This window comes from Rattus norvegicus, chromosome 3 (assembly GCF_021556685.1).
Source record: "Rattus norvegicus strain SHRSP/BbbUtx chromosome 3, alternate assembly SHRSP_T2T, whole genome shotgun sequence".
Lineage (NCBI taxonomy): Eukaryota > Metazoa > Chordata > Mammalia > Rodentia > Muridae > Rattus > Rattus norvegicus.
This window is the reverse complement of record NC_141536.1, coordinates 139,754,489-139,781,479: the sequence shown is the minus strand read 5'-3', so window position 1 is coordinate 139,781,479 and position 26,991 is coordinate 139,754,489. Positions and strand designations below refer to the sequence as shown.

Sequence of the window (26,991 nt, the reverse complement as noted above, 5' to 3'; positions counted from 1 at the left end):
CCTAGGTAAGCGCTCTACCACTGAGCTAAATCCCCAGCCCCTAAGATTAGATTTTTAAAAGGGTTGCTTGTTCAAGAATATCACGAGACATTTGTGAAGGTGCTACCATTTCCTCCCCTGCTTCAGTCAGGTACAAGAAGACAAAATACAAAGAAGGTGTATCCACAGACCAAAAGTAAATTCTCACTTCATCATATCTGGAGAATATAACATTAAGGCTGGAAATGTATGTCAATGGTAGAACACATGCTTAGCAAACTGACGGCTGTATCTTCATACATGGCACCCGAACAAACAAACAGAAGAGAAAAAAAGCAGTATTAGTTCAACGGTTTTACTGAGTAACATAAAGTGAAAAGAGAGCTATGGCCATTACACGGACAATCGATAAGCATAAAGTAAGTGTGAGTCAGGCTGGGGTGTGAGCCAACAGGTTGATTAGCATTTGCTGAGCTGCCGAGAATAGATAAGGTACTGGCTTGGGCTGCTAAACCCATAGACTCTGGGGCAGAAACCTTGTTTTCCTAGATTCTTGGCTTTAAAATGATACATTGTATCCACAAATGAAAAGGGATCCTATTTTGTCCTATGACAGTGCAGCTTTTCTTGCTGGGAAGGCAAGAGTAATCCGCCCTTCAAAATGACTCGCAGGGGATATTTAGAATGTATATCTTTTATCTGGAAAAGCAACTTTCTTTATTTGGGAAATCAGATAGTCTCAGAAACCTGATCCAAATTCCTTTAGTGATGGGTTGGGAACATGTATTCTACAATTTATTCATTTAGGGAGAGGGAGAGGGAGAGGGAGAGGGAGAGGGAGAGGGAGAGGGAGAGGGAGAGGGAGAGGGAGAGGGAGAGGGAGAGGGAGAGGGAGAGGGAGAGGGAGAGGGAGAGAAATATTACTTTTAAGAACATAGGACCTTCTAGAGCCTAGGAAACAGTTTACCTGATAAAAGTACTTCCTGCACAAAGGAATACTCCAGGAAGTGCATGTGCTTCTCCCCCACGCCCTGCGTGCACTGACTAAATTGATACATAACCTTTAAAAACCAAACAAATGAAATAGTCACAAAAAGAAGACCCACCAGGATGTGGTACTGTTGAGAGGTGTGGACTGGGATCTATTACCAGGTCTTCTAGTCATGGAGAAGGTGCCCCCGAAAGGGACTCTGGCACCCTCTGTCTCTCTGTCTCTAATTTCAGTTCTGATGTGGTGACTTGCTACTAGCTCAAAAGCAAGGAAGATAAACTGATCATAGACTGGAATGTCTAAAATTGCAAGTCCATAGAAACCCTTTCCCCTTTTTGATAAGTTCCTTATCTCAGCTATTTGCTATAGGTAGGGAAAATGGAATAGCATGCCCTGTTCCTCTCTGGCTAGGAGCCACTGCTATGATGGCTAATTTGGGTTGCTGATTTGACTGGATCAATTAGTTCACGTCCCTACAAAGAGTATTTGTCACATCTCCATTTCACAGATGAACAAAGTGAAGATCTCAGAGATTGTATAACTGGGTGGTATAAAGTCCAACATCCAGTGAATGGCACTGTGACTCTCATCATTTAACTCCAAGTTCATTCTCTAACAGTACATGGAAACCTGGAGTGTTAGATTTAGAGAACATAGAGTCTTTTAAAATATTTTTAAAACTTACTGTGTGAATGTGTGTGTGCATGGTTTTTATATGTGTGTGTTCACAATGGCATGTGTCTCAGTGTGTGGGGAGGGGGGGGTCAGAGGAAAACTCTGTGGAGATGATTTTTCTAAGTTGTTTTAAAATTATATGTATGGGTGTTTTGCCTGTGTGTATCTATGCAACACATGCACTCCTAGTGTCTGAGGAGTCCAGAAGACAACATCGGGTCCCTTGAACTTGAGTTACAGATGGTTATGAGCTGCCCTGTGGGTGGCGGGAATTGAATGTGAGTCCTCAGGAAGAGCAGACAGTGTTCTTCACTGCTGAGCCATCTCTCCAGCACCTCCTATCACCTTTACATGTGTTCTGGGATTAAACTTAGGTCATCAGGCTAGCAAGGCAAGTGCCTTTACAAACTGAGCCATCTCCCTGGTCCCAGTAAAGACATTCCTCACAGTGGCGACTATGGCACACCACACTTTGGGAACCTCGTATTATAATCTAGAGGGAAGCAGGGCCCTGGTTATACGTCCCACGGCTACACCTCTACCACAGGGTGTAGGTATGTCATGTTCATCACTGGCTTGGGCAAGTTATGACACATGAAAAGGGATACAGTCAAAGTATGGTTCATCAGAGTACAGTATGGGCTTTTTACTGGTTCTTTGGTTCCCTTCTACTCTGGGGAATTCTTCCACTTGAAAGGACTTGGACCCCTTGGTTTTTTTGGTTGTTTGTTTTGTTTTGTTTTTATAACACCCTATCTCCCAGAGCCTTGCTGTCATCCTGCATCCTCCTCCTCCTGACCAGCTAGGTCCCTGACCAGCTTAAGTCCCAGGCCCAGCTCCTCTTGCCTCTTCGCCCCGCCCCTCAAAGCCACGCCCCGAGGACGCCCCTCCCCTTCCCTGGGGAGGCCCCGCGAGAACGAGGGGGCGGCGCCCGGAGGCCTTGGAAGCCCTGGGGAGCGCGGCCGCCAGACACAAAGAGCGGCCGAGGTACGCGCGCTGCGGTATCCTACCCGGATCGCTTTGCACCGGGCTGCCGGAGCCCGCATCCTGGACTCAGCGTTCGTAGAGCGGAGCCTCCCACTCCCCAGGTGAGTAGGGCGTGGGAGAGGAGCTGAGGGGAGGGGAGCCGAGCGGGGCCGAGGAGTGCCGAGCTGGGCCGAGGAGGGCCGAACCGGGCCGTAGGAGTCCGCATCCTCGTGCTGCGGCCGGTACACAGCGGAGCGGACGCTTGGGATGCAGGCGCGCGCTCGGAGAGCCATACCAGAGTCTCAGTGCTCTGCGGCGCTCTCGGACCGGTAGCGGTGGTCCTCACAGAACTCAGCGTTCTGGTGGGGGGCAGCTGCCGCCCCAAACTTTGACGAACTCAAAGAGCGGGTTGCCTGAACCCGCCGTGCTTCCCGCCTTCGTCCTCTGTTGACGAGGGGAACCGGAGCGGGAGGCGACCCCGAACTGTCTCTGAGGCCCCTTCTGAGTCCCCCCCTGGAAAACTCAGGGACCATGCTTGATAGGGAGCACCTGTTGGCGCTGTTACCTCGCGTCGGTCTCTCCTGTGCCTGGTGAAGTCGTCCTTGCGATCTCTGGTTGTATTATCAGTTTGCACTTAGTTGTTGAAAACTGGGACACCTCTCTCTGGGGCGGAGAAGCCTGTTGCATCTGTGTCAAGGTCGTCCCTGCCTGCGCAACGGTTCCGCTACTTTGTTGTGCACTTGCGAGACTGGTCCATCCGTAATTGAGTAGCAGTGACCCGATGTTTGGGTTCATTCAGTCTAGTTGTCTAAGTCCACAAATTGCACGATGGGAGTCCAACCCAAGGTTTCTTAGACACGTACATTGTCAGGCGCTCTCTGTAGCTCTTGTCCTCTACAAGATTTAGCCAAGTTTTGGAATCAGGGAGGAGGTCCAGCAAAGGCCCTTGCAGAAGGTCACTTGATGCGCAAGGCAGGTAGCAGAGAGGGACTATGAAGATGGTGTTTGCCCGAGATTTCCAGGTTCTTTTAAAGCAGGGGTGTGGGAGAAAAGAAAGAGGAAAGAAGGTCGGTCTGTTCCACAGAACACTTAAGCCGTGGAGTCTATGAACTACCGTGTGGAAGAACAGGTGTGAATAAGAAGTAACCCACCTCTGCAGTTCGGGCAGTTAGGGCAGCAGCCAGCTTGCCCACGGCGCTCATTTTATGTCATCTCTTAGTGGCTTTTGATCTGCTACAGATCAAACTAGTCTGGAGTCATTTGCCAGACACTAATGTTTTGATGGAAGACAAACCACACGTGTGAAGGTGGTCCTAATAGGAACTGAAAAACTCCTACTCGGGATGTCATCCCTGTAACCTCGTAATGAATCGCTGATGTCAACAGTCTAATCTAGCTTTATAAGTGTTACTGCATCCAGTTAGGTGTAGTGCATGATATTTACTTTGGTGCATTCTGGGGAAGGAGCCCATGGTCTCAGGTATTCTGTGTTTACTGCTGAATCACATTGCTAGCCCAGTAACAACAAGAGATATAGGTATCTCTTGCTTGTTTGTGTATTTCCTATGCTTCTGGCATGGCTTCAGTGTTGCTATTTAGAGAGTTTACTGTAAGGCAGAATGCTCTGCTATGCCGGCAGCAGCCTCAAGCATCTCATGTGTGGAGCGGCCACTCAGGTGATCAACTTTCACTATCTAGGTTAGCACGTATGAACACCGTGATATTAGTGCAGTAAGGAAATTGCCAGATGACACTTCTTAGTGTGAATCCCCATCATTAGCCACGCCAGTCTTCATTTGGTAAAGAAAAGTAGGAGCTCTCTGTTACATAAAATGGAGATTCAGTAAAAAATTGGAGGTTACTGCTTTTTCTTTTTTCTTTTTTTCAGTATGAGAAAATAAGAAAGCCTTCTCCAAAAACTGGAACTTCAGATAAGATGTAACAACACTGACTTGGCAAAAAAGAACACTCCATAAGGAAGAAGTTAGGATTTAACTTTTTAAAATCTGTATAAACTCACAGAAAATGGGCTTTCTCTAAGTCATTTGATGTTGCAGTTTGAAGACATGCTAGGACATGGATGTGCTGGGGTCATTTGCTGACCACTAGGTATAAATTTCTTAGAATTTGCGTCTTTAGGAATGGCAGCAGAGTTCTCATGGTAAAGCATTGGTTTTGGATGTTATTTGGTGAGTGGTCCTCTCTAAATTTTCAAGATAATCTATGTGACATCTGTGCCTCCTTCCTAGAATGAATACCTGCCTTTGAGCAATGCCACGGCTAGGTAACTGTTGGGTACCTCTCCTTTGCCTGGCTAAATAAAGATCTGGGAACAGGATATAAAATCTGGGGCAGTGTCCTGGCCTCACACCTGTGGAAGATTCCTGGCCTGGAAGAGTTTCCTTCTGTATGCTCTGCTACATTTCTGCTTATCAGTATTTGCGTGTCAGTGACTCTAGGTTTGGGCTTAACTCAGTCCTTGGCTTCAATAATGAGTTAGAAATTCAGGCCTGGTGCCAGAAATTTTGTTACTCACAGCAGGAGGCCAAAACTCTGGATCAGAGACTCTCCCTGGAGCTGTTGGAAGGTGACCTCAGTAGCAGGCTTGGTTTCCCCCAACCCCCATCCTTCTAGGTGACCCTGAGCCTACTAGATTCTGACAGTTCTGTGTGAACCAATGGAGGTCTTTAAGGAGCTGAGTAAATCTCCCATTCGAGGAAGGTATATCTAGCATGGTACTTCCCCCTTGTCTCTGGTAAGACTTAAGTGATGGAGAGTAGGTGAAGCTTCTTGTTTCAAAAAGGCTGGAGTATGTTTTCCCTTGCATTCAAGTCATGTTTTGTTTCTGGAAGGAACCAGAACCCTACACATAATTTTGATTGCTCAAGTTTGAAAATAGTGCTGGCGTGTATTGCAGATTGTGCGTGTGTGTGTGTGTGTGTGTGTGTGTGTGTGTGTGTGTGTGTGTGTATTGTTTTGTATCTCTTTAGAGAAAAGCAGTGTCTTCTTTTTTGTGTGATGTGATATGGCCACTGATATTCCAGTTACCTTATCTGGGGTTCTGCTTCCTGTGGTATACAATGGTTATGGTATGTTGGAGTTTCACTGAGGGGCTAACTGTCTATTAGGGAAATCAAAAAGCTCTGGGATTTTAAGTCTCAAGGGGTTTTGCCATGCAGATATATGTCAATTAAGATGTTTTAGCTGCCAGTAATGGAAAACAGAGTTTCGTACAGTGTAAACACATGGGGAGGTCACAAGAAGACTTTAAGGCGTCAGCTGTGGCTGAGGTCACCAGTCACTTACTCGCTCCTCTGTGCACAGCATTATGTAGGGTAGGCTGTAAATGTCCATACTGAGTGTGGGAGTGTGTGCAGAAATGCCCTCTGTAGCTTCCTCGCCTCGCCCTATGTTTACATCTAAGGCTGCTCCTCCTACCAAGATTAAGTTTGTCTCCTTGATCCAGCCGTATGACCTAAACTCTGTTTCCTTCTTTACCATTTTGTATAACCCCACCTCCTTGTGCACCTGCATGCTATGGTCCCACCTCTCTATTCAACTCCATGTAGTAAACACACCAAACTTCTGGGCTGATGATAGTTCTTTAACAGAGAGCCCAGCTCCCCCCTCCCCCCAGCTTTTCTGTCTGTGTCTGTTTGTTTTTAATCCCGTTCCCTTGCTGCCTCAGTCAAGTCCCTGGAGCTGCACATGAATCTGGCAGTAATTGGACTGAGTAGGTTAACAAACAAAAAGACATTAAGTAGGAAGCAGCCAAGGTGGGGAAGATTTGGAAGAAATTGGAAGGGAGAAGGGGAAGGTGGGTCTGATCAGTTTCATTCTATACATGTACAAATCCTCAGATATTAAGGAAAAATTATTAAATTTTGAAAGCATCTGCCTTCTATTTACAGTGATTTGGAGTCTATGGCTCAGAAAAGCCTATTGTATTCTTCCTTATTCAAAGATATGTCTTCCTCATGATAGCATTTCTGAATTTGGGTTGCACCTTAAAAGTGATGTTTGCATCCACCAAATTTTTCCCCCACCCCACATCCATCAGATTTTGACCGTTTTTCTTTGTCATTTGGCTTAGAATCAGTGGCCTCTTAGGTTTTGTGGAAAAGGTTAGTGTCTTTTTCTGGTTCCAGTGTCTGAAGAGGAGGGGAAGGTGACAGTCCCCTGAGTAGCTTCAGGTACAAACATGTGCTGTCTCTCATACCAACATCCACCTGCCAGACTGCTGTCCTGGTTCTGGCTGTGTCCATCCTTCACTTTGTACACAGATACCCTAGACCAGATTCCTGCCTTTGCCTCCAACTTGAGTCTGGTCTTCCTTTGTTGGCTGCCTCAGGTAGCAGAGATCTGGTTTTTAGTCAAAGCTGGTGCAGAAGGTTCAAGGGCAGAAGCTGAAACTCTAGTCCCCAGTGGAGATAGGAGACTGACCTTACAGTGGCTATGGGAGAGGTGGGGAATACGAGGCATTCGACCAGTCATACCCCTGTATAGGTTTGCTAAAGGGCGGGGTCATGTTCTAAGAAACGCTTTGGTAGGCAACATCATAACTGTACAACCATCACAAATGAAACCAGCTGTGGTGCCCCTGGGATCCATGTGGAAGGTGCAGTTTTTCTTAGCTCGATCCTCCAGCCTCGACCTCCTGTGCTAAGGCGAGGACCATCAGGTCCAGCTTCCTCAACATCTTCATGGAGTAATGGTGCTGCTAGTTTGGTTCCGCTCATTTCTTGAAATAAGTGGAATCCACCAGCCCATGCCTCACTTGCCTCATTTCTCAAGGGGAATGTTCCCAAGATAATGGATGAGGCAGCCTAGAAGTTGTAAAGTTCCTAACTTCTGTAACTTACGGTAGGAGTGTTTTTAAACATATTCTTCAGTTAGAGCTGGAGAATGTCGGTACATGTTAGGCCAACAGCTATGTGTTCGTCCCTCTGGATGGGCATGGGCCTGAGCTGTTCTGCTTCCTGGCTGTGAGCTCTTCCATCAAGTTCCTTTTCTGTACTGGTTACCAGTTCCTGGTGACTCTTTTCCTCTGAATGAATTTGTTTCCACTGGGTCATTTATTCCTGGCCCCAAGGAACAGGCACCGTGTGCAGTATTTACAGTGTCCCTAAGGTGCTCCACTGTCTCCTGCTGGGCCTCCTGTCGTGGTAGCACTAGAAACTTCTGGAGTCTCTCTAGATGTTGAGGCCCTCTGTGACTCACTTAGAAATGTTTCCAGCCCAAGTCTAATTTTCACTGGTTCTGGATTCCTGCTTGACTAAGAGGAAACTCCACATCAGCCCAAGATTATAACTTGTTAGGTTATTTTGTTTGGCATGTCTCTTAAGTAGAGGAATCCAGTGGTCTCCTCTTCGCCTGGTGTCTTGTCTTGCTGTGTTTATCTGCATTTAGGATGACTAATTGGGGGGGAATTCTGAATCCCTTTGGAACCGTGCAGTTGTTAGTGTTGACCCTCACAGCAGGCCAATCCTTTAGAAGTAGAAATTCAAAATATTAATTCTCCTCACATTCTTCGGACTGTTTTGTGTGTAGAGATTAAACAAAACAAAGCAAAATGATCAACAGTGAGTGTTGTGCCTCAGGCTCCCAGTTGCACGGCTGGAATTTCAGATAGGAAAGTTAGAATAATTTCTTGAAGACGGTCTATATGTGAGTATTCCTGGGCGTTTTCTGATTAGATTTTATAGGTTATTTTCTTCTATTATTTCCTTCATAGCTGATGTGAAACAAACTTACACCCAAGTTCTGGTGAAGAGAAAGGGTCTTAGCGCTTTCTTTCTTTTTTAATAAGTGGATTGGGGTGTGAAGTGCTTGACTGAAGCTTTTCCTCTTAATTTGGAGGACTGTTGACATTAATATTCTTTCCCTAGAGTTAGGGTACTAATACAGAGTCTCCCATGATATTAAGACTTCCCATGTGGTAGGGAAATAAAAGAGATAATGTTCCAATGTATTTTGGATATGAAGTCCCTGTACTTCCTAGAAACTTTATGTGTTTGTTGGTTTGTTTCCAGACAGGGTTTCTTTGTTTACCCCTAGCTGTCCTGAAATTAGCTCTGTAGACCAGACTGGCCTTGGACTCAGGGATCTGCCTGCCTGGAACTCGAGTTACAGGTGGTCATGAGCTACCACGTGGATGTTGGGAATAGAATCTTGGTCCTCTGGAAGAGCATCCAGTGCTCTTCAGTGCTGAGCTGTTTCTCCAGCTCTGAAACATTTCTCTAGGTACTGAACATTCCTGATGTGTGTGTGTACTGTGGGTAGGAATGAGGAAATTTTTTTTAATGTTTGTTTTATAACTGGAGTTAGGACTCATTAAATCAGCTTTATATATCCTTATTTCTTGCCACTGGAAAAAGCCAACCACTGGAGGGACCAGTTATTTGGGCAAAGAAAAAGGTTTATTTGGAAAGCTAGTGGGCTCTTTAGTTTTATGTCTCCTTGGTATAAACTAGAGTTATCTGAAAAGAGGGAACCTTAATTGAGAAAATGTCTCCATAAGATCCAGCTGTAAGGCATTTTCTTAATTTGTGATTGGTTGGGGAGGGCCCAGTCCATTATGGGTGGAGCCATCCCTGAGCTAGTGGTCTCAGGTTCTATAAGAAAGCAGTGAGCCAGTACGTAGAACCCCTCTGTAGCCCGTGCATCAGCTTCTGGCTCCAGGGTCCTGCCCTATTTGAGTTTCTGTCCTGACTTCCTTCAGTTTGGAAGTGTAATCCTAATAAACCTTTTTTCCCCCTAACTTGCTCTTGGTCTTGATTTTATCACAGCAATAGAAACCCTAACTAGGACAGCCAGTGTGGAGCCTGAGGCCAACAGAGATCACCTTGCTGGGGTGTTATGGACGGATACAAGGCCTGCAAAGGGGGTCCGGACGGTAGGTTAGCACAGGGTGCCTAGAAACTTTGGGAGGTCTGCTTTTCTGATACCAGGCAAGGCTGCTCTCTCCAAGCTGCTGAGGGAGTCCAGGTTCTGAGAAATCTAAAGAAAAGTTTCTGATTAGAAAGTTCTAAAACTCACATCTTTTTAGCTCCTTTTCTCTGGATTGGTTCCAGCGCAGTTGCGAAAGACATAATTTCCCCACCAGGAGAAGATGAACTGAAGATAAGCTCTCTGGAGAACAGGGGAGGTGGAGACTAACAACTTCCTGTGGAGGACAGGAGAGGTCTGTGGACGGCAACTCCTTTAACAAGATGGTAAAGGGCAACTTTTTATTGTAGAGTCAGACATCAACTACAGCAAAGCCGGTGGGAAGGCAATGTGTTTAGGAGTGTTTGCCGTGTGCGTGTGCGTGCCTGTGTGTGTGTGTGTGTGTGTGTGTGTGTGTGTGTGTGTGTGTGTGTGTCTGCGCGCGCGCGCGCGCGCGCGTGTGTTGATGTCGGTGCATGTGCACATGTGAGTGAGGCCGTAGGAGGAGAAAGACATTGGGTGTCCTGCTCTACCTGTCACTTTATTCCCTTAGAACAGAGTTTCTTGTTGAATCGGGAGCTCGCTGGTGGCTTTTGGTTTATTCCTAGCTAGCTAGACTGGCTGGCCAGTGACCCCCAGAACCTTGTCTGCTTTTAGGCCATACCTAGCTTTCATGTGGGTGCTGGGCTTCTGATCCAGGCCCTTGTTTTTGCAGAGCTAAGGCTCTTACCCACTGAAGCATCTCCCCAGCCTGCTGAGGACTTCAGTCAGTCAGAGGGTTTGCCCTGTCACAGCACTGGGCAAACTGCTTGCCTCTACCTGCCCCATTTTCTTTACCTGTCAGTTGGCAACAGTGATGGTGCCTCCCCTGTAAGACTCAGTCCATGGATGGGTGCTTAGGAATGTACTCAGGATCTCCCTCCATAAAACATGTTAATTTTGTTTATCAAAATGTCCTGCCCAGTTTCAGTCATGTACTGAGGGGAGAGCCCAGGACCTGGATGCTGTGAGGCAAGATTTCAGAAAATCTCCCAGGCCCCGTTTTATTTTTCTCCCTCAACCTTTAAGATCCCTCGACTAAAATCAAAACGAACAATCCACTCAGAATAGCAAAATGTGTAGAAACTTAGGTCATTTAGGGAAAAGGCTTTATTAGCATTTTTCTCGTCTTATGTTTTGGGCCTTTGAAATTAACTCCTTAGTCTTGAGGCTTTTTCTTTTTTTAGATGAAAAAACTGTTCTAAGTGTGTGGGTATTTTTGCCTACATGCATGTCTGTGAACCTCACGCATGCATTACCTATGGAAGCCATAAGAGGGCATCAGATCCCCGCACTGGAGTTATAGACAGTTGTAAGCTGCCACGTGGACGCTGGGATTGAACCTGAGTCCTCTGGAAGAGCTGTGATGCCATCTCTCCAGCTTTGGGGCACTTCTATTTTTAATTATAATTTTTTTCCTTTTCTTTTTTTTCGGAGCTGGGGACCGAACCCAGGGCCTTGCGCTTGCTAGGCAAGCGCTCTACCACTGAGCTAAATCCCCAACCCCTTTAATTATAATTTTTAAGATTATAATTTCCTCATCTCTCCTTCCCTTTGCTCCCTCCAAACACTCCCTCTTGCTCTCTTTCAAATCATAGCCTCTTTTGCTTTAATCATTTAATTAATTTATTTAATACTCGTGTATGCATACGTCTCTCTGGGTGCACACACGTGTGCGCACATGCCTTAGATCACGTTCTCTGTTCTCAAGACTGGGCAGTTTCTCACCTTATGAAATGAAGTCCCTGCCCCTGTCTCCTTCATCCCCATGCTCCTGCTAAGCAGTCAGGTGAGGCTTTAGGTTCAGACACCCAGCTTTCAGTTTGGGATTTGTATCTGGTCCTTTCTAGACTGTTTCTCTGCCAAGATTCCTGGTCTGTATGTTCCCATGCAGAACCTTTCCTCCGCACCGCTGAGTGGTCACAATGGCAGACAGGAGCTGAGAGCCACTCGGTCCAACCTCTGCATTTTCTGGAGGTGTTCTCTGGATATATTTTCCAGAGTGCTTTTAGGGGCTTGGGTTTTTTTGTTTGTTTGATTTTGACTATTAATTTCTGTGGCACATTTCCAGTTATGTCTTGGATGGTGAGATGCACAGTGTAGATGCTGTGGATTCTCTTAGAATTTCTTGAAGAACACCGATCCTTCATTTTCTTAGGAATGTGGCTCAGGTTGGAGACTGCCTTCTGTGCAGCAGCTCACGTTTCATTCCAGGTTTTATCCTTAGCTGAGCATTGGCAGCTGCTCCACATATGCAGGGTTATTTAGGCAGAAATTATAGATAGGATCGGTTAAGTCTTCCTCTTTGTGAGTCTCAAGATTTTAGTATTTTCTTATTTTCAGTTGCTGTGTTTATCTGCTAGTCTGTTTTAAGTTATTATACAAATATTTGAGACTGTTTTGTTTTGTTTTTAAATAGACGTTTGGATAGGAACTCCACAGGAATACCAACAGAGTCAATTAACCTCGGCCTTTCAGGGCTCTCAGAGACTGGACTGGTAACCAAAGAGCAGACACTGGCTGTACCTAGGCCTCCGGTGTGCAGATTGCCCTTCATGTAGGTCCCTAACAACTGAAGCAGGGCTATCCCTAAAGCTGTTGCCTGTCTGTGGGATCTGTTCCCTACCTCAGCTGTCTTGTCTGGCCTCAGTGGGAGAAGAAGCACCTAGCCTTGCAGAGACCCGATGTGTCAGGGTGGAGGGATACCTGGGAGTGGGGCTGTGCTCTCTCAGAGGCGAAGGGGAGATGGAGGGAAGGACTGTGGGAGTGGAGACAGGGAGGTTGGGCAGTGATTAGGATGTAAAGTGAATAAATGAATAAATATTACCTATCCATTTTAAAAATAAGATCTAGCTCATAGTGTTAGATGTTATAAGTCCAAAATCAGGTGACTGTACCACTTAAACCTCTGGCGAGGGCCTCCTGGTGCTGACATCGCAATAGCAGGAGCCGGTGTAGAGATCAAAGTTAAGACAGAAAGCCAGAGCGAGCTAAAGGAACCAGGCTCACTCTCATAAAAGCTACTCTTTGAAGAACCTGTCGGGCTCTCACTAGAGCTACATTACTATCTTTTGAGGGGATATCCACAGCGAACTGATGCCCTTCTGTTAGACCCTGCCTTTTAGCAGTTCCAGATACCTCAGTGCTGCCCTATTTCTTACAAAACTTCCATCATGTGACCTGAGGAAGAGCATATTCAAACGTACCCAAGTGACCCCAGTCCTAAACATTCACTTTCTTTTTATTTACTAAACTGTTTGCTCCATCCCCTCCTTCCCTTCCTCACCCCTCTTTTTAAATATTTAATTTTGTGTATATGGGTATTTTGCATGAATGTATGCATGTCCACTGCCTGCATGCCCTGTTAGCTATCCAAGGGTTTAGGATGCGATGAGGTACACAGCAGGTGCTTAGAACATGCCTGTTGGTGAATGGATGCTTTATACCTTGCTTCCCCAGACCCTTTTAAAGGTTGGGATGGAACTGGCTGTTTGTTCAGGTTGGCTTCAGACTTCTGGGTTCCAGGGATTCCCCAGCTCCAGGTGCAAGAAGACCATGTTGACCTTTCTGTCTAGAACGTGAGCTGTCTGTGGCTCACGTGCACACACTGATGTGTCTCTTCCCCGGTGACGAGTTACAGTCACAGCGTACTGCCGAACTTTTATGCTTCTGCCCCACAGAGCATTTCTTGTCATCTGGAGGAGGCTTAACAGTTGATAAGTACTCTGTGGTCCTAGGTCATCGACTGGGGAACCCTGTGGATTTCATTTTACTTGCATGAAAGAAGCACTCAGACTATTTCTGTGGCTCAGTGCAGGTCGTCACAGATCGTCATCTGTGTAGAATGAAGTTGCTTAGGTCTCCTGAGACAGACACTGCTTACAGGCAATTGCTGAAAGCCAAAAGTAATGCAAAGCATAAAACTCTGGAGAATAACACGAGGCCTTGGAAACAAAGCAGAATTGTGAGCCTGCTACTTGTTTCTGGTGCTAGGTGTGGAAAGAGCACAGGGGCAGAGGCCTTCTGTTGTGAGTGTTTCTGCTTGGATGGAAAGGTGTCCTGGAACACAGAAGCCCAGGGACCATATAGCTCTGAGGGGAGAAGGTATCCCAGGGGAAGGACATCCTGAGACATGGGGGCCCAGGAACCACACAGCTGTGAGATGGGACAGTGTCCCAAGGGAAGGGTCTCTAGAAACACGGGGGGCTCAGGAAACACACAGCTCGAAGAGGGAGCCTCCTCAGAAGAAGTGTTGCAGCTCCCAGGGGAGGGCAACCCTGGCTGAGCTGAGGAGCTCAGCAGTCTCAGCCCTGCTCCTCCTCTTCATTGCTGCTTTTCTCCTCAGCTTCTTGTGACAAGAGAGTCCCAGCAGGCAGGAAGTCTCAGGAAAGAGAGTTCAGGAGGCTGCCCTCTGCTTGCAGGTTGTGAACGTCAAGGAACTCTGACTAAGCCAGCCCAGTCAGTCAGCGGGTTCTCCAGGGTGAGAGTGAGGACTGAAGAGAAAAAGGACAATTAGACAACACTAGAACAGGACCCCAGCCAGTTCTGAAGCCGAAGGCAAGTTTAATTTTTTCCAGTCCACTTTTATATCATTCTGGGTACATACATAGAATATGGTTAGTCCTTAAGGCATAAACAAAGTAGTCAGGGAACAAACAAAAGCATAAAGTAGCCAAGGAACAAGCAGAGCAAAAATCAAGGCAATAAAGTCCTGTGGTCACTATGTTTAGGGGTTTATCAGGATGATCCAGATACAAGGAATACAATACATTCCTCAGCTGTGTTTGCCTTGAGCCTGCTTCATTGTCCCAGCCTGATATCAAATTTCTGCCAAATTCTTAAAAGCAGCCCCAAAAGCTCTCCACAGAACTTGGTGTGGTGCTTATTATATAGGATTTATGAGAGGGCGGAGCTTCTCAGGACAGAGATTTCCAGAGGGAGGGTTGAGATTTCAAGTCCTGAGATTGGGGAGGTTGGTGGGGGGAAGCTCAGGGATTGGTGGGGGTTTGTGGGAAGCTCAGGGATTGGTGGATTTTCCCGCTCAGGAATTGATGGCTTTTTTTTTCACACACACCCCTTTCCCTGCATCTGGCCCATGGGTTAGGGTGTGAGGTCCTTTTGGGCTGGAGCTGGCTTTTGTTGAGGGACCATCTTTGTGGGACTGCCGGGGAGGCTGGAGAGGAGCTGCTGCCACTGTGCGTAGCTCCCGTGGCATAGCTCCTTCCATGAGCAGTGTTTCACAGAAGCTGCAGGCTGAGGCAGGAAAGGTCTCTGTGGACAGCTCCTGAGTGGCACCTCGTGCTGAGGCGAGAAAGAAGATGCACCACCACAGACAGCCTTGAGACTGCAGTCCTAGGGAGATGTCAGTGGTGCTGTCCTCTAACAGGAGCTGCTGTTTTGGACAGCTCCTGTGTGGGGCAGTGGACTGTGCCACCAGACAGAACTGGTGAGGTTGTAGCAAGTTGAGAACCCCAGTAAATCTTATAATTGGAAATGTCAGGAGCTCAAACTAGCTCCCAACCAGATCCCTGTCCTAGAGCACATGATCACAACACCCCTCTTAGAGGACAAACTTTCACATAGTATGAAAACCTAGAGTTCTCCATGCCGATGAGGTATCTAGATAGACCCCAACTGTTCAGCCAATGAGCTTCCCTTCCTGGGCATCGTTTCCTACAAAAGGCATTGAATCTGTGGTTCACCCTGAGTAAAACGTATGTATCCCCATCCGCCGTGAATAGAACAATTTGGACAAGCAAGGACCGTCTCCACCATCAAGGGCCATCTCAGTGGGTGGGTGCTTCGTCTCCCTTAGAAAGCCCTTTTTCTATCCCCTCCATACGTGTGGCATTCACTCGGAGCTAAGCAAGATTTTACCCATTTCCTGGGCTCATCACAAGCCCTCGGGCTCCCATTCCCAACTCCTCATGGTCTCTAATGGAGAATGGGATTCACCTTTCTCAACTCCTGATGGTTCCCAGCACCATCTGGGTACACAAGAGTTTGAGAACCATAGACTCCATCCCAGCCCCTGCTGTTTTCACCCAGAGAAACATGGCTGGGACCCGTATCTTAGACTGTGTTTCCTCTTCCATGAGCAGTCTTGGCACCCCAAGGGCAAAGAAGAAACACAGCCTAACACCTTTTCATTTCACCACCCCCACAGCGTTCCATCAGCGGCATTCTGACCCCACAGTGGCGAGGAAGACACTCCTGTGGGACATTTTACTGCAGCGACCATAGGCTGGGCAGCAAGGAGGGGCCTGTGGCTGCTTTGACAGCTTTCATGGTGCAGAGGCTTTTGTGGTGCATTGCTCAGGGACTACAAGTAAGAAATGGGGTCACAGCTGCCTCTTTTCACTGCTTTGTGTTGCAGCTCTGAAACAGTACAGTGCAGTACAGTACAGTGCAGTGCAGTACAGTGCAGTACAGTACAGTGCAGTACAGTACAGTGCAGTACAGTGCAGTACAGTGCAGTGCAGTGCAGTGCAGTACAGTGCAGTACAGTGCAGTGCAGTACAGTGCAGTGCAGTGCAGTGCAGTACAGTGCAGTACAGTACAGTGCAGTACAGTACAGTGCAGTACAGTACAGTGCAGTACAGTGCAGTACAGTGCAGTACAGTGCAGTACAGTGCAGTACAGTACAGTACAGTGCAGTGCAGTGCAGTACAGTGCAGTACAGTACAGTGCAGTGCAGTACAGTGCAGTGCAGTACAGTGCAGTGCAGTGCAGTGCAGTACAGTGCAGTGCATGGTTATCTGTACTGGGATACTCCATACCTCTTTCCACCCACTTAGAACTGTCCACAACATGTTGTTAAAGGTCTCTGGGAAGCGGAGCTGGTGACGTAGCCTCCACTGTGCCGTCAGCCCTCAGCAGCCAGCCACATCTGCCTTCCAGGCAGGAGGTGGACAGTCACAGCTTCCAGAGTCCTGCCTGGGTCCCACTGATGGTTGGGATGAGTGTTATTACTGTTGTTGTTGAGGAAGGAAGGGCTGTGAACCTCTGCCTGCCTGAAGAGAGGAGGGCCAGAAACTCAGGTGGCAACAAGCTGCAAGCCTTTGTATGCCTGGTGCTGCAGAGGCCAGAAGAGAGCACTGGATCCCTTGAACTGGCTACAGATGGCTTTAATCCTCCATATGAGTGCCGGGAGCTAAGCCCAGGTCCTCTGCAAAAGCAGCTGGGGCTCTTAACTGCTGAATCGTGTCCCCCGCTTTGCCCCCTCCTCTCATTTTTGAAACTGGGTTATTCTTGAAGTTACAGGTCTTCTGCCTCCAGCTCCCACGTGCTGGGGTTATGGGTATTATACACCCAAGACTGGTTTTCCGTCAATAGTCCAGCTGGTGTGAAGGTGGGGACCTCTCAGTGCCCCGTGACTATCCCTCACGTCAGAATCCTCCCGCTCTGTGCATACTTTCTGGTGCTTTCTTGAGGTGGTTCTTTGTAAGTTGCCTTTTGGGTTTTGTCCAGCATGAATATGAAAGCTTCTGATAAGGACCAGGAGTTTCCTAAGGGTTTTACCAGCTGTTCCATTCTGTAAAGACTGTTCTCTTGCCCTGTGTTCACCCTCATTCCCATCAGGTCCTAGAAGTGAGCTGAGCCTTCCTAACTCTGTGGGACATTCAACATTTAATTAATGATAATATATCCCCAACATGGGCAACATTTGATGGTTGGCCAATGGGGGAAACCGTGAGTCAGAATTCCTGGAAAAGAGTTGTATCTTCAAAGGATGATTGACTGATTAGAACTCCAGTGTTATACAGAGGTTGCAATGTGCAAGTCCAGAGCCTAATTCTAATTTATCTCGAGCTTTCCGGGAGCGGCTGAATAGCCAGTCCTTGCCTCCTTCAATCAGACCTAACATCCTGTGACTAACAGATAAAATGCATTCTGGAATGCATTAGCTTAACAAAACCCAAATCTTCCACCAATGAAAGGGTGTTGCCAGCCGAGGTCTATTTGCAGAAGCCTTTCCATCTTGCTATGACCTGCCTACCTGATGTGCCCACCAATGTATTTTAAAAGTGACTTGATTTATGGCCTTTTTGTAAGTTGATGCCTCATCAGAGCATAGTATTTGGGGAGACCCAAATCTGTGTTCCTAGGATAAGATCAGTCACCTTTGGCTATAGAATAAACCATGTCTTTTATTCCTTTGAGATGAGAACTTTCATTGATACCAGAGTCTTCATCTGTGAAAGTGTCACTTCGACTGGATTAGAGCCCTCTGTGGTTTTAAAATGTTTTCAATATTTCATAAAACTTTATAGAATGTTGAAATTTTCTTCGATCCAATGCTGATTTACAATTTACAAGATTTGTGATATAATTCAAATATAAATTTAGACATGTAGCTATCAATTTTATGACATGTTAAAGCATGTATGTGGATTGTATGGAACTGGGGTGCATTAGTAAAGTTCTTTTCAAGGCTCTGAGACTTAGTATGTTGCCAAGGCTGATCTTCAACTTCTGCACATAAGCAGTTCCTCCACATCTGCCTTCCAGGAAGCTATGATTGTGGGGTATGCCTGGATGACTAACCTTTGAATTACAATTATGAAGGAAAAAAATCAAATACAATGTACTTTATCACACTGTGCTTTGTGATTTCCGAGAGAAATATCACTTTCCAAGGGAACTCCAACAAATATTGGGGCCAGAAAATGTTTTAAAGCCATTTGAAAGAAATTTTACCATCTTCAGAGTACACCTCAGACACTGCATCATAGAGCGATAACTACCACTTTTGCCAAGGATGCCACAGTGGACCTCTTGGACATGTTGTCAGTGTGTCCTTTCTTACTCTGGACAGTGGTTATGAGTGTGTCTGCTTTATAAACATCCCTTGAGTAAGTAAGCATACCCATCTAACAATGCTGGGCTCACTCCTGCCCCCTAAGCTCTGCCTGGAAAATTCACACCCACTGTCTCAGTACTTGGCTGCAGCCTGCCTTCGCTGCTCTGGGGAGTGTTGCTGGCAAATTCTTTGCATCTTTCGGGGACTGGAAACTTGACCCTCCCACACATAAGAGAGCCTCCCTCAGTCTTTTTTGGTCCGACCTTCCTGTTCTAAGGCAGGATATGGTGGCCTCAGAAGCAGCATGGATATTATCCATGTGTCCCTGAGAGCTTCACCTCCTCACTGCCATCTGGTGGGAAAAACCTGTCATAGGCCATGTTCCCCAGCCAGGTTCCTAGGTATTGCTTGTCAGTGTTTGTCTTAAAAGAATAAAAAGTTACCAGACTCTAGTTCAGGCAGATGCTGATGCTGGCCTAGCTTATTTATTTTAGGCTAACTCCTGTCTCCTCTGGACTTTGGAAACGATTTGTTTTGCTATGGAAACTGACCACAGTTGTTTTTCTTTATTTCCTTTTTCTTTTCCTTCCTTTCTTTTCTTTTTGTTTTTTGAGATAGGGTCTCATGTAGTGCAAATTGGCCTCAAACTTTCTGTACAGCCAAGGATAACCTTAAACTTCTGATCTGCCACCACCTGGTGAGTGCTGGTTTTACAAGCATGTGCTACCAATATCACACCAAGTTTATGGGCTGCTGGGGATTGAACCCAAGGCCTCATGCATGCTAGGAAACGGTCTAGACTACTGAGCCATATCCACAACCCCTGTTTTTTCTTTATAGTTGTCTTTAATACTGAAGGAAACCAGAGAGATAGCAAAGCACAAAGGAGAGAGAACACCAGTGATTGCTCCTGAGTGTCTCCATCCCTGACAGAGACTACTGTCGGCCAGTGCGTGGCTCTATTTAAAATGCCACTTCCACAGCTCTTGCTTTATATCACATGCATCTTTTCCAGTAGCATTTTAAGGCCACTTGAGATTCTCATATAAACAAATGCAGGAACTAGATTTCAGTACAGTGGGGTATTGAATGGGAAGTCTGGTGAAAACAGAGGCTGAGCTGAGGTAAAGATCAGTGGGGGCCTTGCTGCTGCAGGGGTGGTCCCCCTTGAGTGTGATTTATTGATTCTAGCCAGACTCTGCTCATCCAAGCTTATAACACAGGAGCTCTTAACAAATGAGCAGACCTCTATCCAAGTTGCCATCAGAGCTGCAAGAATGGCCCTTTGATATAACAAGGACACATGCTCCACTGTGTTCATAGCAGCCTTGTTTATAATAGCTGGAAGCTGGAAAGAACCCAGATGTCCTTCAACAGAGGAATGGATACAGAAAATGTGGTACATTTACACAATGGAGTACTACTCAGCTATCAAAAACAATGACTTCATGAAATTCTTAGGCAAATGGATGGAATTAGAAAATATCATCCTAAACGAGGTAACCCAGTCACAAAAGGCACACATGGTATGCACTCACTGATAAGTGGATAGTAGTCCAAAAGCTCAAAATATCCATAATACAATTCACAGACCACATGAAGCTCAAGAAGAAGGAAAACCAAAGTATGGATACTTCAGTCCTTCTTGGGGTGGGGGGACAAAATATTCATAGGAGAAGATACGGAGACAAAGTTTGAAGCAGAGACTGAAGGAATGGTCATTCAGAGCCTGCCTCACCTGGGAATCCAGCCCATATACATACAGCCACCAAACCCAGACATATTGCTGATGCCAAGAAGTACATGCTGACAGGAACCTGATAGAGCTGTCTCCTGAGAGGCTCACCCAGAGCATGATAAATACAGAAGCAAATGCTCACAGCCCACCATGGAACTGAGAACAGGATCCCCATTGGAGGAGTTAGAGAAAGGCTCGAAGGATCTGAAAGGGTTTGCAACCCTGTAAGAACAACAATAGCAACAACCAGAGGTCCCGGGGACTAAACTACCATCTAAAGACTATACATGGACAGACCCATGGCTCCAGCTGCATATGTACCAGAGAATGGCTTTGTTGGGCACCAGAGGGAGAAGCCCTTGGTTCTGCCAAGGCTAGATCCCCCCACCCCCACCCCATGTAGGGGAATGTCAGGGCAGAGAGGCGGGAAGGGGAAGGATGATTGGGGAAGGGGAATACCCTCATAGAAGAAGGGGGAGGAGATGGGATGGGGGTCCATGGAGGAGAAACTGGAAAAGGAGATAATATTTGAAATGTAAATTTAAAAATATCTAAATATTTTTAAAAAAGAAAAAAAGAAAAAAGAAAGAATACATAAACTAAGCAAACCACAAACTTAAAAGAAATTACTATGACAGGATTCAATAAAATCCAAGTGCTTTAATAAGTATTTCCAAACTTATTTTCACAAAATCTATAAAATCAAGAAATGGGTAAATTCCTAAATATTTATGTCTTATCAAATTAAACAAAAAGATAAAATGATTTAAACAAATTCATAAAAATCCATCAGATTTAATTAATAAGTACAACTTCTCCAACATGATATGTCAGCTTCACAGTTGAATTGTAGGAGACTTAGAATTATTTATTCATCATGTATGTATGTATTTATGTATGTATGTATGTATTGACCTGCCTATCTGTGTGTAGATATGTTCATGATGATCACTGCTGTGGAAGTCAGACTGCAGTCTTTGGGAGTTAGTTCTCTGTTCCCACTAGTGTTTCCCCAGAACACAGCTGAAGAAGTCATCAAGCTTCTACAACAAGAACTTAACCATTGAGATATCTCTCCAGCATCCTACCATATTCTAAGGAAGACCTAAAAGTGATGTTCATGAATGACTCAGTAAGCTACAAGATAAGAATCATGACGAGACTAAGTCTATGAGGCCAGCATTAACGTTTAACCAAAACAAACTCAGGACAGAGAAAAAAATTGTAAATCTACTTATATGCTAAGCTAAACATACTTAAACAATATTTCATTTCTGACTGTCTTCTGTATTCACACTGGATCTGTTTTGATTAAAGTTTTGGTGAGAAAATCTACATACATCTGCCTTCAGTATACCATGAGTGCAATGGGTGTTGGAGCGAGGTACACAAACACCCCTGCTTCGTGGGCTTAGGTCAGGGTCTTTCCCACTGTCTCGGTTGTGTGTAGTTAGAGTCTCCATCACTTCATGTATTAGTCACTCACCTTAGTGAAGAAAGACAAACCTTCTAAGTCAAGAAACAGAGACACTCTGAGCTCTGCCCTAGAAAGTTCAACACTGTGGGGCATCCACCTATGTCTTCAGAAATTCCATATTGGTCTGGGTCAGAATTTAGTGCAAGTTTCCCTTGGAGGCAAGTTCCTCTTCTATCCCGCCTTATAGCTTCAACCTCCCCTTTCCCATCTTGAAGATCCTTGGAAAGATAAAGCTAAGCAAATGATTCTTTCTTTAGGATGTCTTTGTTTTTATTGGGATTGTTGCCTACTGATGAATTACAGAAAATGAATATTGATTCTGAGCTGTACTAGTCGTAAGTAAGCTAGATGTTTGATATTATGGTTGTGAAAGACTCTATTAAACTATTCTCATCCCGAAACCAAATAGATGATCGGGAAGGGAACAAGCAAATTTTAAGTAAATCCTAGGTCTCCTTACATTTTGAATTAGTTTATGTGTTTGTTTATAGACATAGTCTCAGATGTAGCCTGGTCTGGTCTATGAACATACCATTCCGCTCCCTTATCTTTCTTACCTCTCCACGTATTTGTTCCTCATAGTGGCATTGGAAGTTGCCATGTGTCACACAGTATATACGCCCTTTGCCCAAACAGGATTACTTAACAGATACTCACTGCAATGAGTCAATGGTCTGGTTCAAGGCCTCTGGCATTTGCTACACCATCAATACTGGACCTTGGTTGAGATTCCCCTCAGTTATCCTGCTGTTGCCTCTGTCATGGAGATCATGCAGCTCTGGATCTGAAGGACCAGCCCTTCATGTGCTCCAGCAGTTTACAGATTGGGTAGATGTTGGGGTGGGCCAACTCAAAGCCCTGGATCTGGGCCTGGGTGCTAACTGAGTTGGTCAGACTGGCTGTCCACCCCCACCAACCCCTCAGTAGGTGAGGGGCAGGGTCAGCTCAGCACAGCCCTTGGATATCAACGTGTCTTTAGTAGCAGACCAAACCATAAACATTTGCTTGTTCTTCAGTGGTAATGTGAACCACAGACATCACCATAGAGCATTCACTCATGGCCCTCAGTGGCTGCATATGCCACTCACATCAGTATAGTCCCCAGAGTCAGCGAAGCCTACATAATCAGTTATCAGTCAGCAGCACGGATTGCTTATGTCCATATTGATCTCAGGCTTCAGAGCGGTCTGAGGCAGCAGCCTGGACTGTTGATGCCTTCCAGGAGGTTCAGTCTGTAAAATGAACCTTTTCTCGTCTCAGGCCTCCTTCACTGTCCAGAGCTAGGGGAGTCCACAGCTGGAATTGCAGCATGTTTGGACCTGCATCTGCATCTGCAGAGCCTCTAGACTGCTTCACATCACCCTGTGGACCTTACTGGGCAGTGACAGCATTGACCTCAGCCTTCTCTCCTTTAACCCCCATCCACTTCTGCCCATGTCCATAGGCATGTTTTTCTCTTTCCCACCTCTCCATCACGTATTTGTCCAGCATGGTGGGGGCATCCTGGTTGTGACTTCCACCTACCCATTTAGTTCTTAAGTAGATATTTTTATGTATAAGACCTTGTGTTTGTAAGGTAAAGTGAAAGTGTGTGTGAGGACGTATATTGAAAATCAGTGTTTGCTAACACTAATTGATATCACTAACAGTTTTTTAGGAAGGAATTGTGCATAGTTTGAGCTTTGTCTGGGTTTATCTGTTTTCTTCCCCATTCCTCTCCCTCCTTTTTCCCTTTCTCTTTCACTCCTTTCTCCTTTTCTTATTACCATCTTTGAAGATAGGATTCTGTTGTGTTGCTCAGACTGACCTCAGACTCCGGGGCTCAAGAGATGCTCTCTTCAGCCTCATATGGAGCTGGCATGGGGGCATGTGCCAGGTTTCATCTGGTTTCTGGTTACTCTATAACTTTTCTTTTTAAACACAAGAATGGAATCTTTTTTTCTGGTGACTGCTGACTGATGGATGGCTTGGGTCCCTGCTATAGACACTAGCATTCCCCACAAAGAGAAGCCGATTCCTCTAGCGCCCCTCGACCCCACAAGGGCTCCTAGCGCCTCTTTCCACATGCTAGCTCTGATCTGCCTTTGTCCAGTGTGTAGGCGTGAGGAGAATGGAGCTAAGAAACCCACCTAACCTGATTCCTTGTTTTTCTCCTTCATGACCAGCCTGCTATGGGATGGACAACGAAGAAGAGAACCACTATGTGTCACGGCTCAGGGATGTCTACAGCAGCTGTGACACCACAGGGACCGGGTTTCTGGATCAGGAAGAGCTGACCCAGCTATGTACTAAGCTTGGCCTGGAAGAGCAGCTGCCGGCACTCCTTCACATTCTTCTTGGAGATGACCGCTTGGCCAGGGTGAGTTGTGGACTCCTGCTGAGGGACAGAGCAGAGCTGTGCCACTCACGTGGGCATTGGTACACAGCAGCCAAAGAAAGACACTTGGGGAGGAAAAGTCACCAGCAATAACTGTTGTTCTATGGATAGAAAAAGAACTTCAGGGAGCGTAAGCAGCCATAGCTACCCATGTGTATGTGGTCCGCTACACCCAGCTGCCCTTGTTCTCTTAATTGTGTGGTTTGGTTTGGTTTGGTAAAATGGTTTATTTGGTGGTGGTGTGGTGGTTCACATTTACCTTCTGTAATAGATTCTTCTAGTGGAAACAACTTTAAGTATATATTTGGAAAAGTGAAATGAACATCCTTACTCTGAAAGGCAATAATCAGAGGTCTTTTGAGGGAGGAAAAAAAAAAAGACTCCAAGGGGATTTTTAGTCCATGAAATTCTGTGGAAAGTGACAGTGTCTTCCTCTCACTGAAACTCTGGCAGGTTAACTTTGAGGAATTCAAGGAAGGCTTTGTGGCTGTGCTGTCATCTGCTACTGGCGTAGAACCCTCTGATGAGGAAGGTAGTTCTTCAGAGTCAGGTAAGAGGCTTTCCTGTAAGCGCTTCAGTTTCTTTCCTTAATTTATCTATGGCCACTCAGAGTGTAGCTTAACTTTTCCAAATTCTAGCCTTTTTTTTTTGTCACCAACAAGCCATCGAGTGCAGACTTGAGCAGAATATCTGGATTTCCTCTTCAGGGACTGTCTTCAGATCGTTAACTGCATTACCTGTAGAGGGCCACTGACAGGGCACTGCGGGGTGTGGAGCAGCAAGAGGTGGAGCCTCAGAGATCTCAGGTGCACTAAGCGAGCAGACGGGCCCTCTGCCCTGGACTCTAGCGTCTGCTCTCATAGCCAGAGGTGTTGCACTGTGCTAACAGGACTAACAGGAATCCCACTGTGGAAATGCCTGCGAGGCAGGAACATGATAATAAGTATAACTGACACATGGCAGGAAGCCACTAGGCCCAAGGACTATGGGGTACAAAATAATGGGCCTGGTGGGAGGTAGCTGGAGGCTTGTCTGTTTAGGGACATGAGGACTGTGTAAGGTAGACAGTGATGATTTCAGGGTTCACTGGAGATAGCCACCTGTCCAGGTATGCTGTATGACCCTGTAGCGGGTTGAAGGATCCTAGTCGGGACCAGAGGCATGGAGATGAGTCACAGTGACAGGCAGAGGGACTGGCTCACACCAAGTGTTTTCTAAGTGTGAGGCTTTGAGCTTCATGTGTATTGTATGTAGGTTCTGTCTACCCTCTTAGAAGTTCCATGTGCTGGCTTACCCACAGTTGACCTGAAGAGAGATTTAGCCCTTTTCTATAGTATGTGGTGGCTAGGATTTGAGTCCCTGTGTCCCAGTACCTGAGCCCCATGCACACAGTGTCAGAACACTGTGCTTCTTGTTCTGGATGGCATAGTCAGCCCCTTCCCCACCTCCTCTCTCATTCCAGAGGCTCTGGGCGCAGGACATAGGTCTGCTCTGAGGTCTGTGTCAACCCCACACTGCTTGCACAAGTATTTGTCTTGTACCTTTCTCTGCGAAAATGTGAAGAGAGTCACTACCAATTCTTTTTTTTTTTTTTTTTTTTTACCTTAGAATTAGAAACTGGAAAACTAAGTGCCCCATGCCTTTCCCGAAATACTGCCACTCATGCCATTGGAGAGAGACCAACCTCTCTCCATCTCTGTTGCGTGACTCTAGGGACAAGATGTGAACAGCAGTCTGTTTACTCTAGCCAGAGCACCAACAGTAGGCCAAACACATGGGGAGGCCTGTGAGGTCATTAGGGGTCTCAAGGGAGCATGGGCACTTCACCCGGGCACCACCAGCGGTCTTTCTTCTAGCTGTCGTTCAGTGTGTTATAATCTTGGGCAAGGGTCTTGTGAATCCTGCTGTCTTTCTGAGCATCCTCAATCTGATGAATTTTATTAGCTTGGCCAGGCTTGTGAAACTCCCTCCTGACTGGAGGACAGAATGCTTCAATTTGGAGGAAATAGCTATGGAGCCGTCTGAAAACATCTACCTACCACCCTAACTGACCTCGTGCTGTGGGCCTGAAGTGACAGAGCCGGGTCAGCTCCAGATTGCCCTCCAGGGTTGAGTCTGGTTCAGTCTTTTTCATTCTCCAATGTACCCGTTCCTCGTCTCCTGTTCCTGACCACTGCCCGCTCCTCACCCATCTGACTATACTTCTTACCTTTTGGTTCCAGTTGCAACATCTTCATCCTAATTTCTAGTTCCTTCTTGTCTAGTGCCTCCCACCTTGCCCTTTCAACGAGTTTATCTATGTGGCCAAATGCCTAGAACAGGAATAGCAGTCCTGCACTTCTGTTCCCCCTAACACGTAATGGTAAAGGCCATTACGTGTAAGTGGACTTGTCTTTCCTACCCTGTTACACTTTCTCAATAGTCAGCACACTTAATGGCACGTAGGTGCCCAGGGCTCTAGCCACACAGTGGGGCTCCTGTAGGGTGTTAGACAGTGTGTATCAGGCTGGTGATGTGATGGGCTGGCTGGGGCAATGGTGGAAAATGCTAGGTCCCCATGACATACTGTGCTCCCACCTCATGAGAGAGTTCACCGTAGGGAGCAGACACTGCCCACTCATTGTTGCCATTGCTCTGCTGTTGCTGTTTCTGTGCTGAAGAGCCCTGTGGGTCCTCTTTTCTGAGGAGTGCTTCTCCATGATGGAGGGAGATTTCTCTTTGGGCTATTTTGTTTAGATTCTTAGAACAGGACGTGGACCACAGAAATATGAAGGGAGCCATTGGACACAAGGAAGCCCACAAGGAAGAGAAATATGGGCAAGTTGCAGCATTTTCTGTTGTGCCTGAATAACTGTAGGATGGGGCTATAGCCTTGGCCTGGTGGCCTGGGTCTCCTCTGAGGCAGGTGGGGAGGATGACAGTGGGCATTCTCTGTAAGGTTGTCCAGGTGTTTGGTGCTCCCCACTGCACAGGACAGGTGTCCTCTTCTAGCCCTACTAGGAGGTGTTTCCCCAAGAGA

At 46.3% G+C, this 26,991-nt stretch overlaps 1 protein-coding gene across 10 annotated transcripts in view; it reads left to right on the top strand.

Annotated features, from left to right (window-relative positions):
* Window positions 1–2,581: 2,581 nt before the first annotated feature.
* Window positions 2,582–26,991, top strand: part of Ninl (ninein-like) — a 66,489-nt gene continuing 42,079 nt past the window's right edge. For 9 of the 10 annotated variants that reach the window (XM_087652262.1, XM_087652259.1, XM_087652256.1 and 6 more), the window contains exons 1-3: window positions 2,588–2,733; window positions 23,761–23,954; window positions 24,426–24,522. In XM_087652262.1, coding sequence (XP_087508388.1) covers window positions 23,772–23,954; window positions 24,426–24,522 — 280 coding nt within the window. In that variant the 5' untranslated portion in view covers window positions 2,588–2,733; window positions 23,761–23,771. 10 annotated transcript variants of the gene reach the window in all.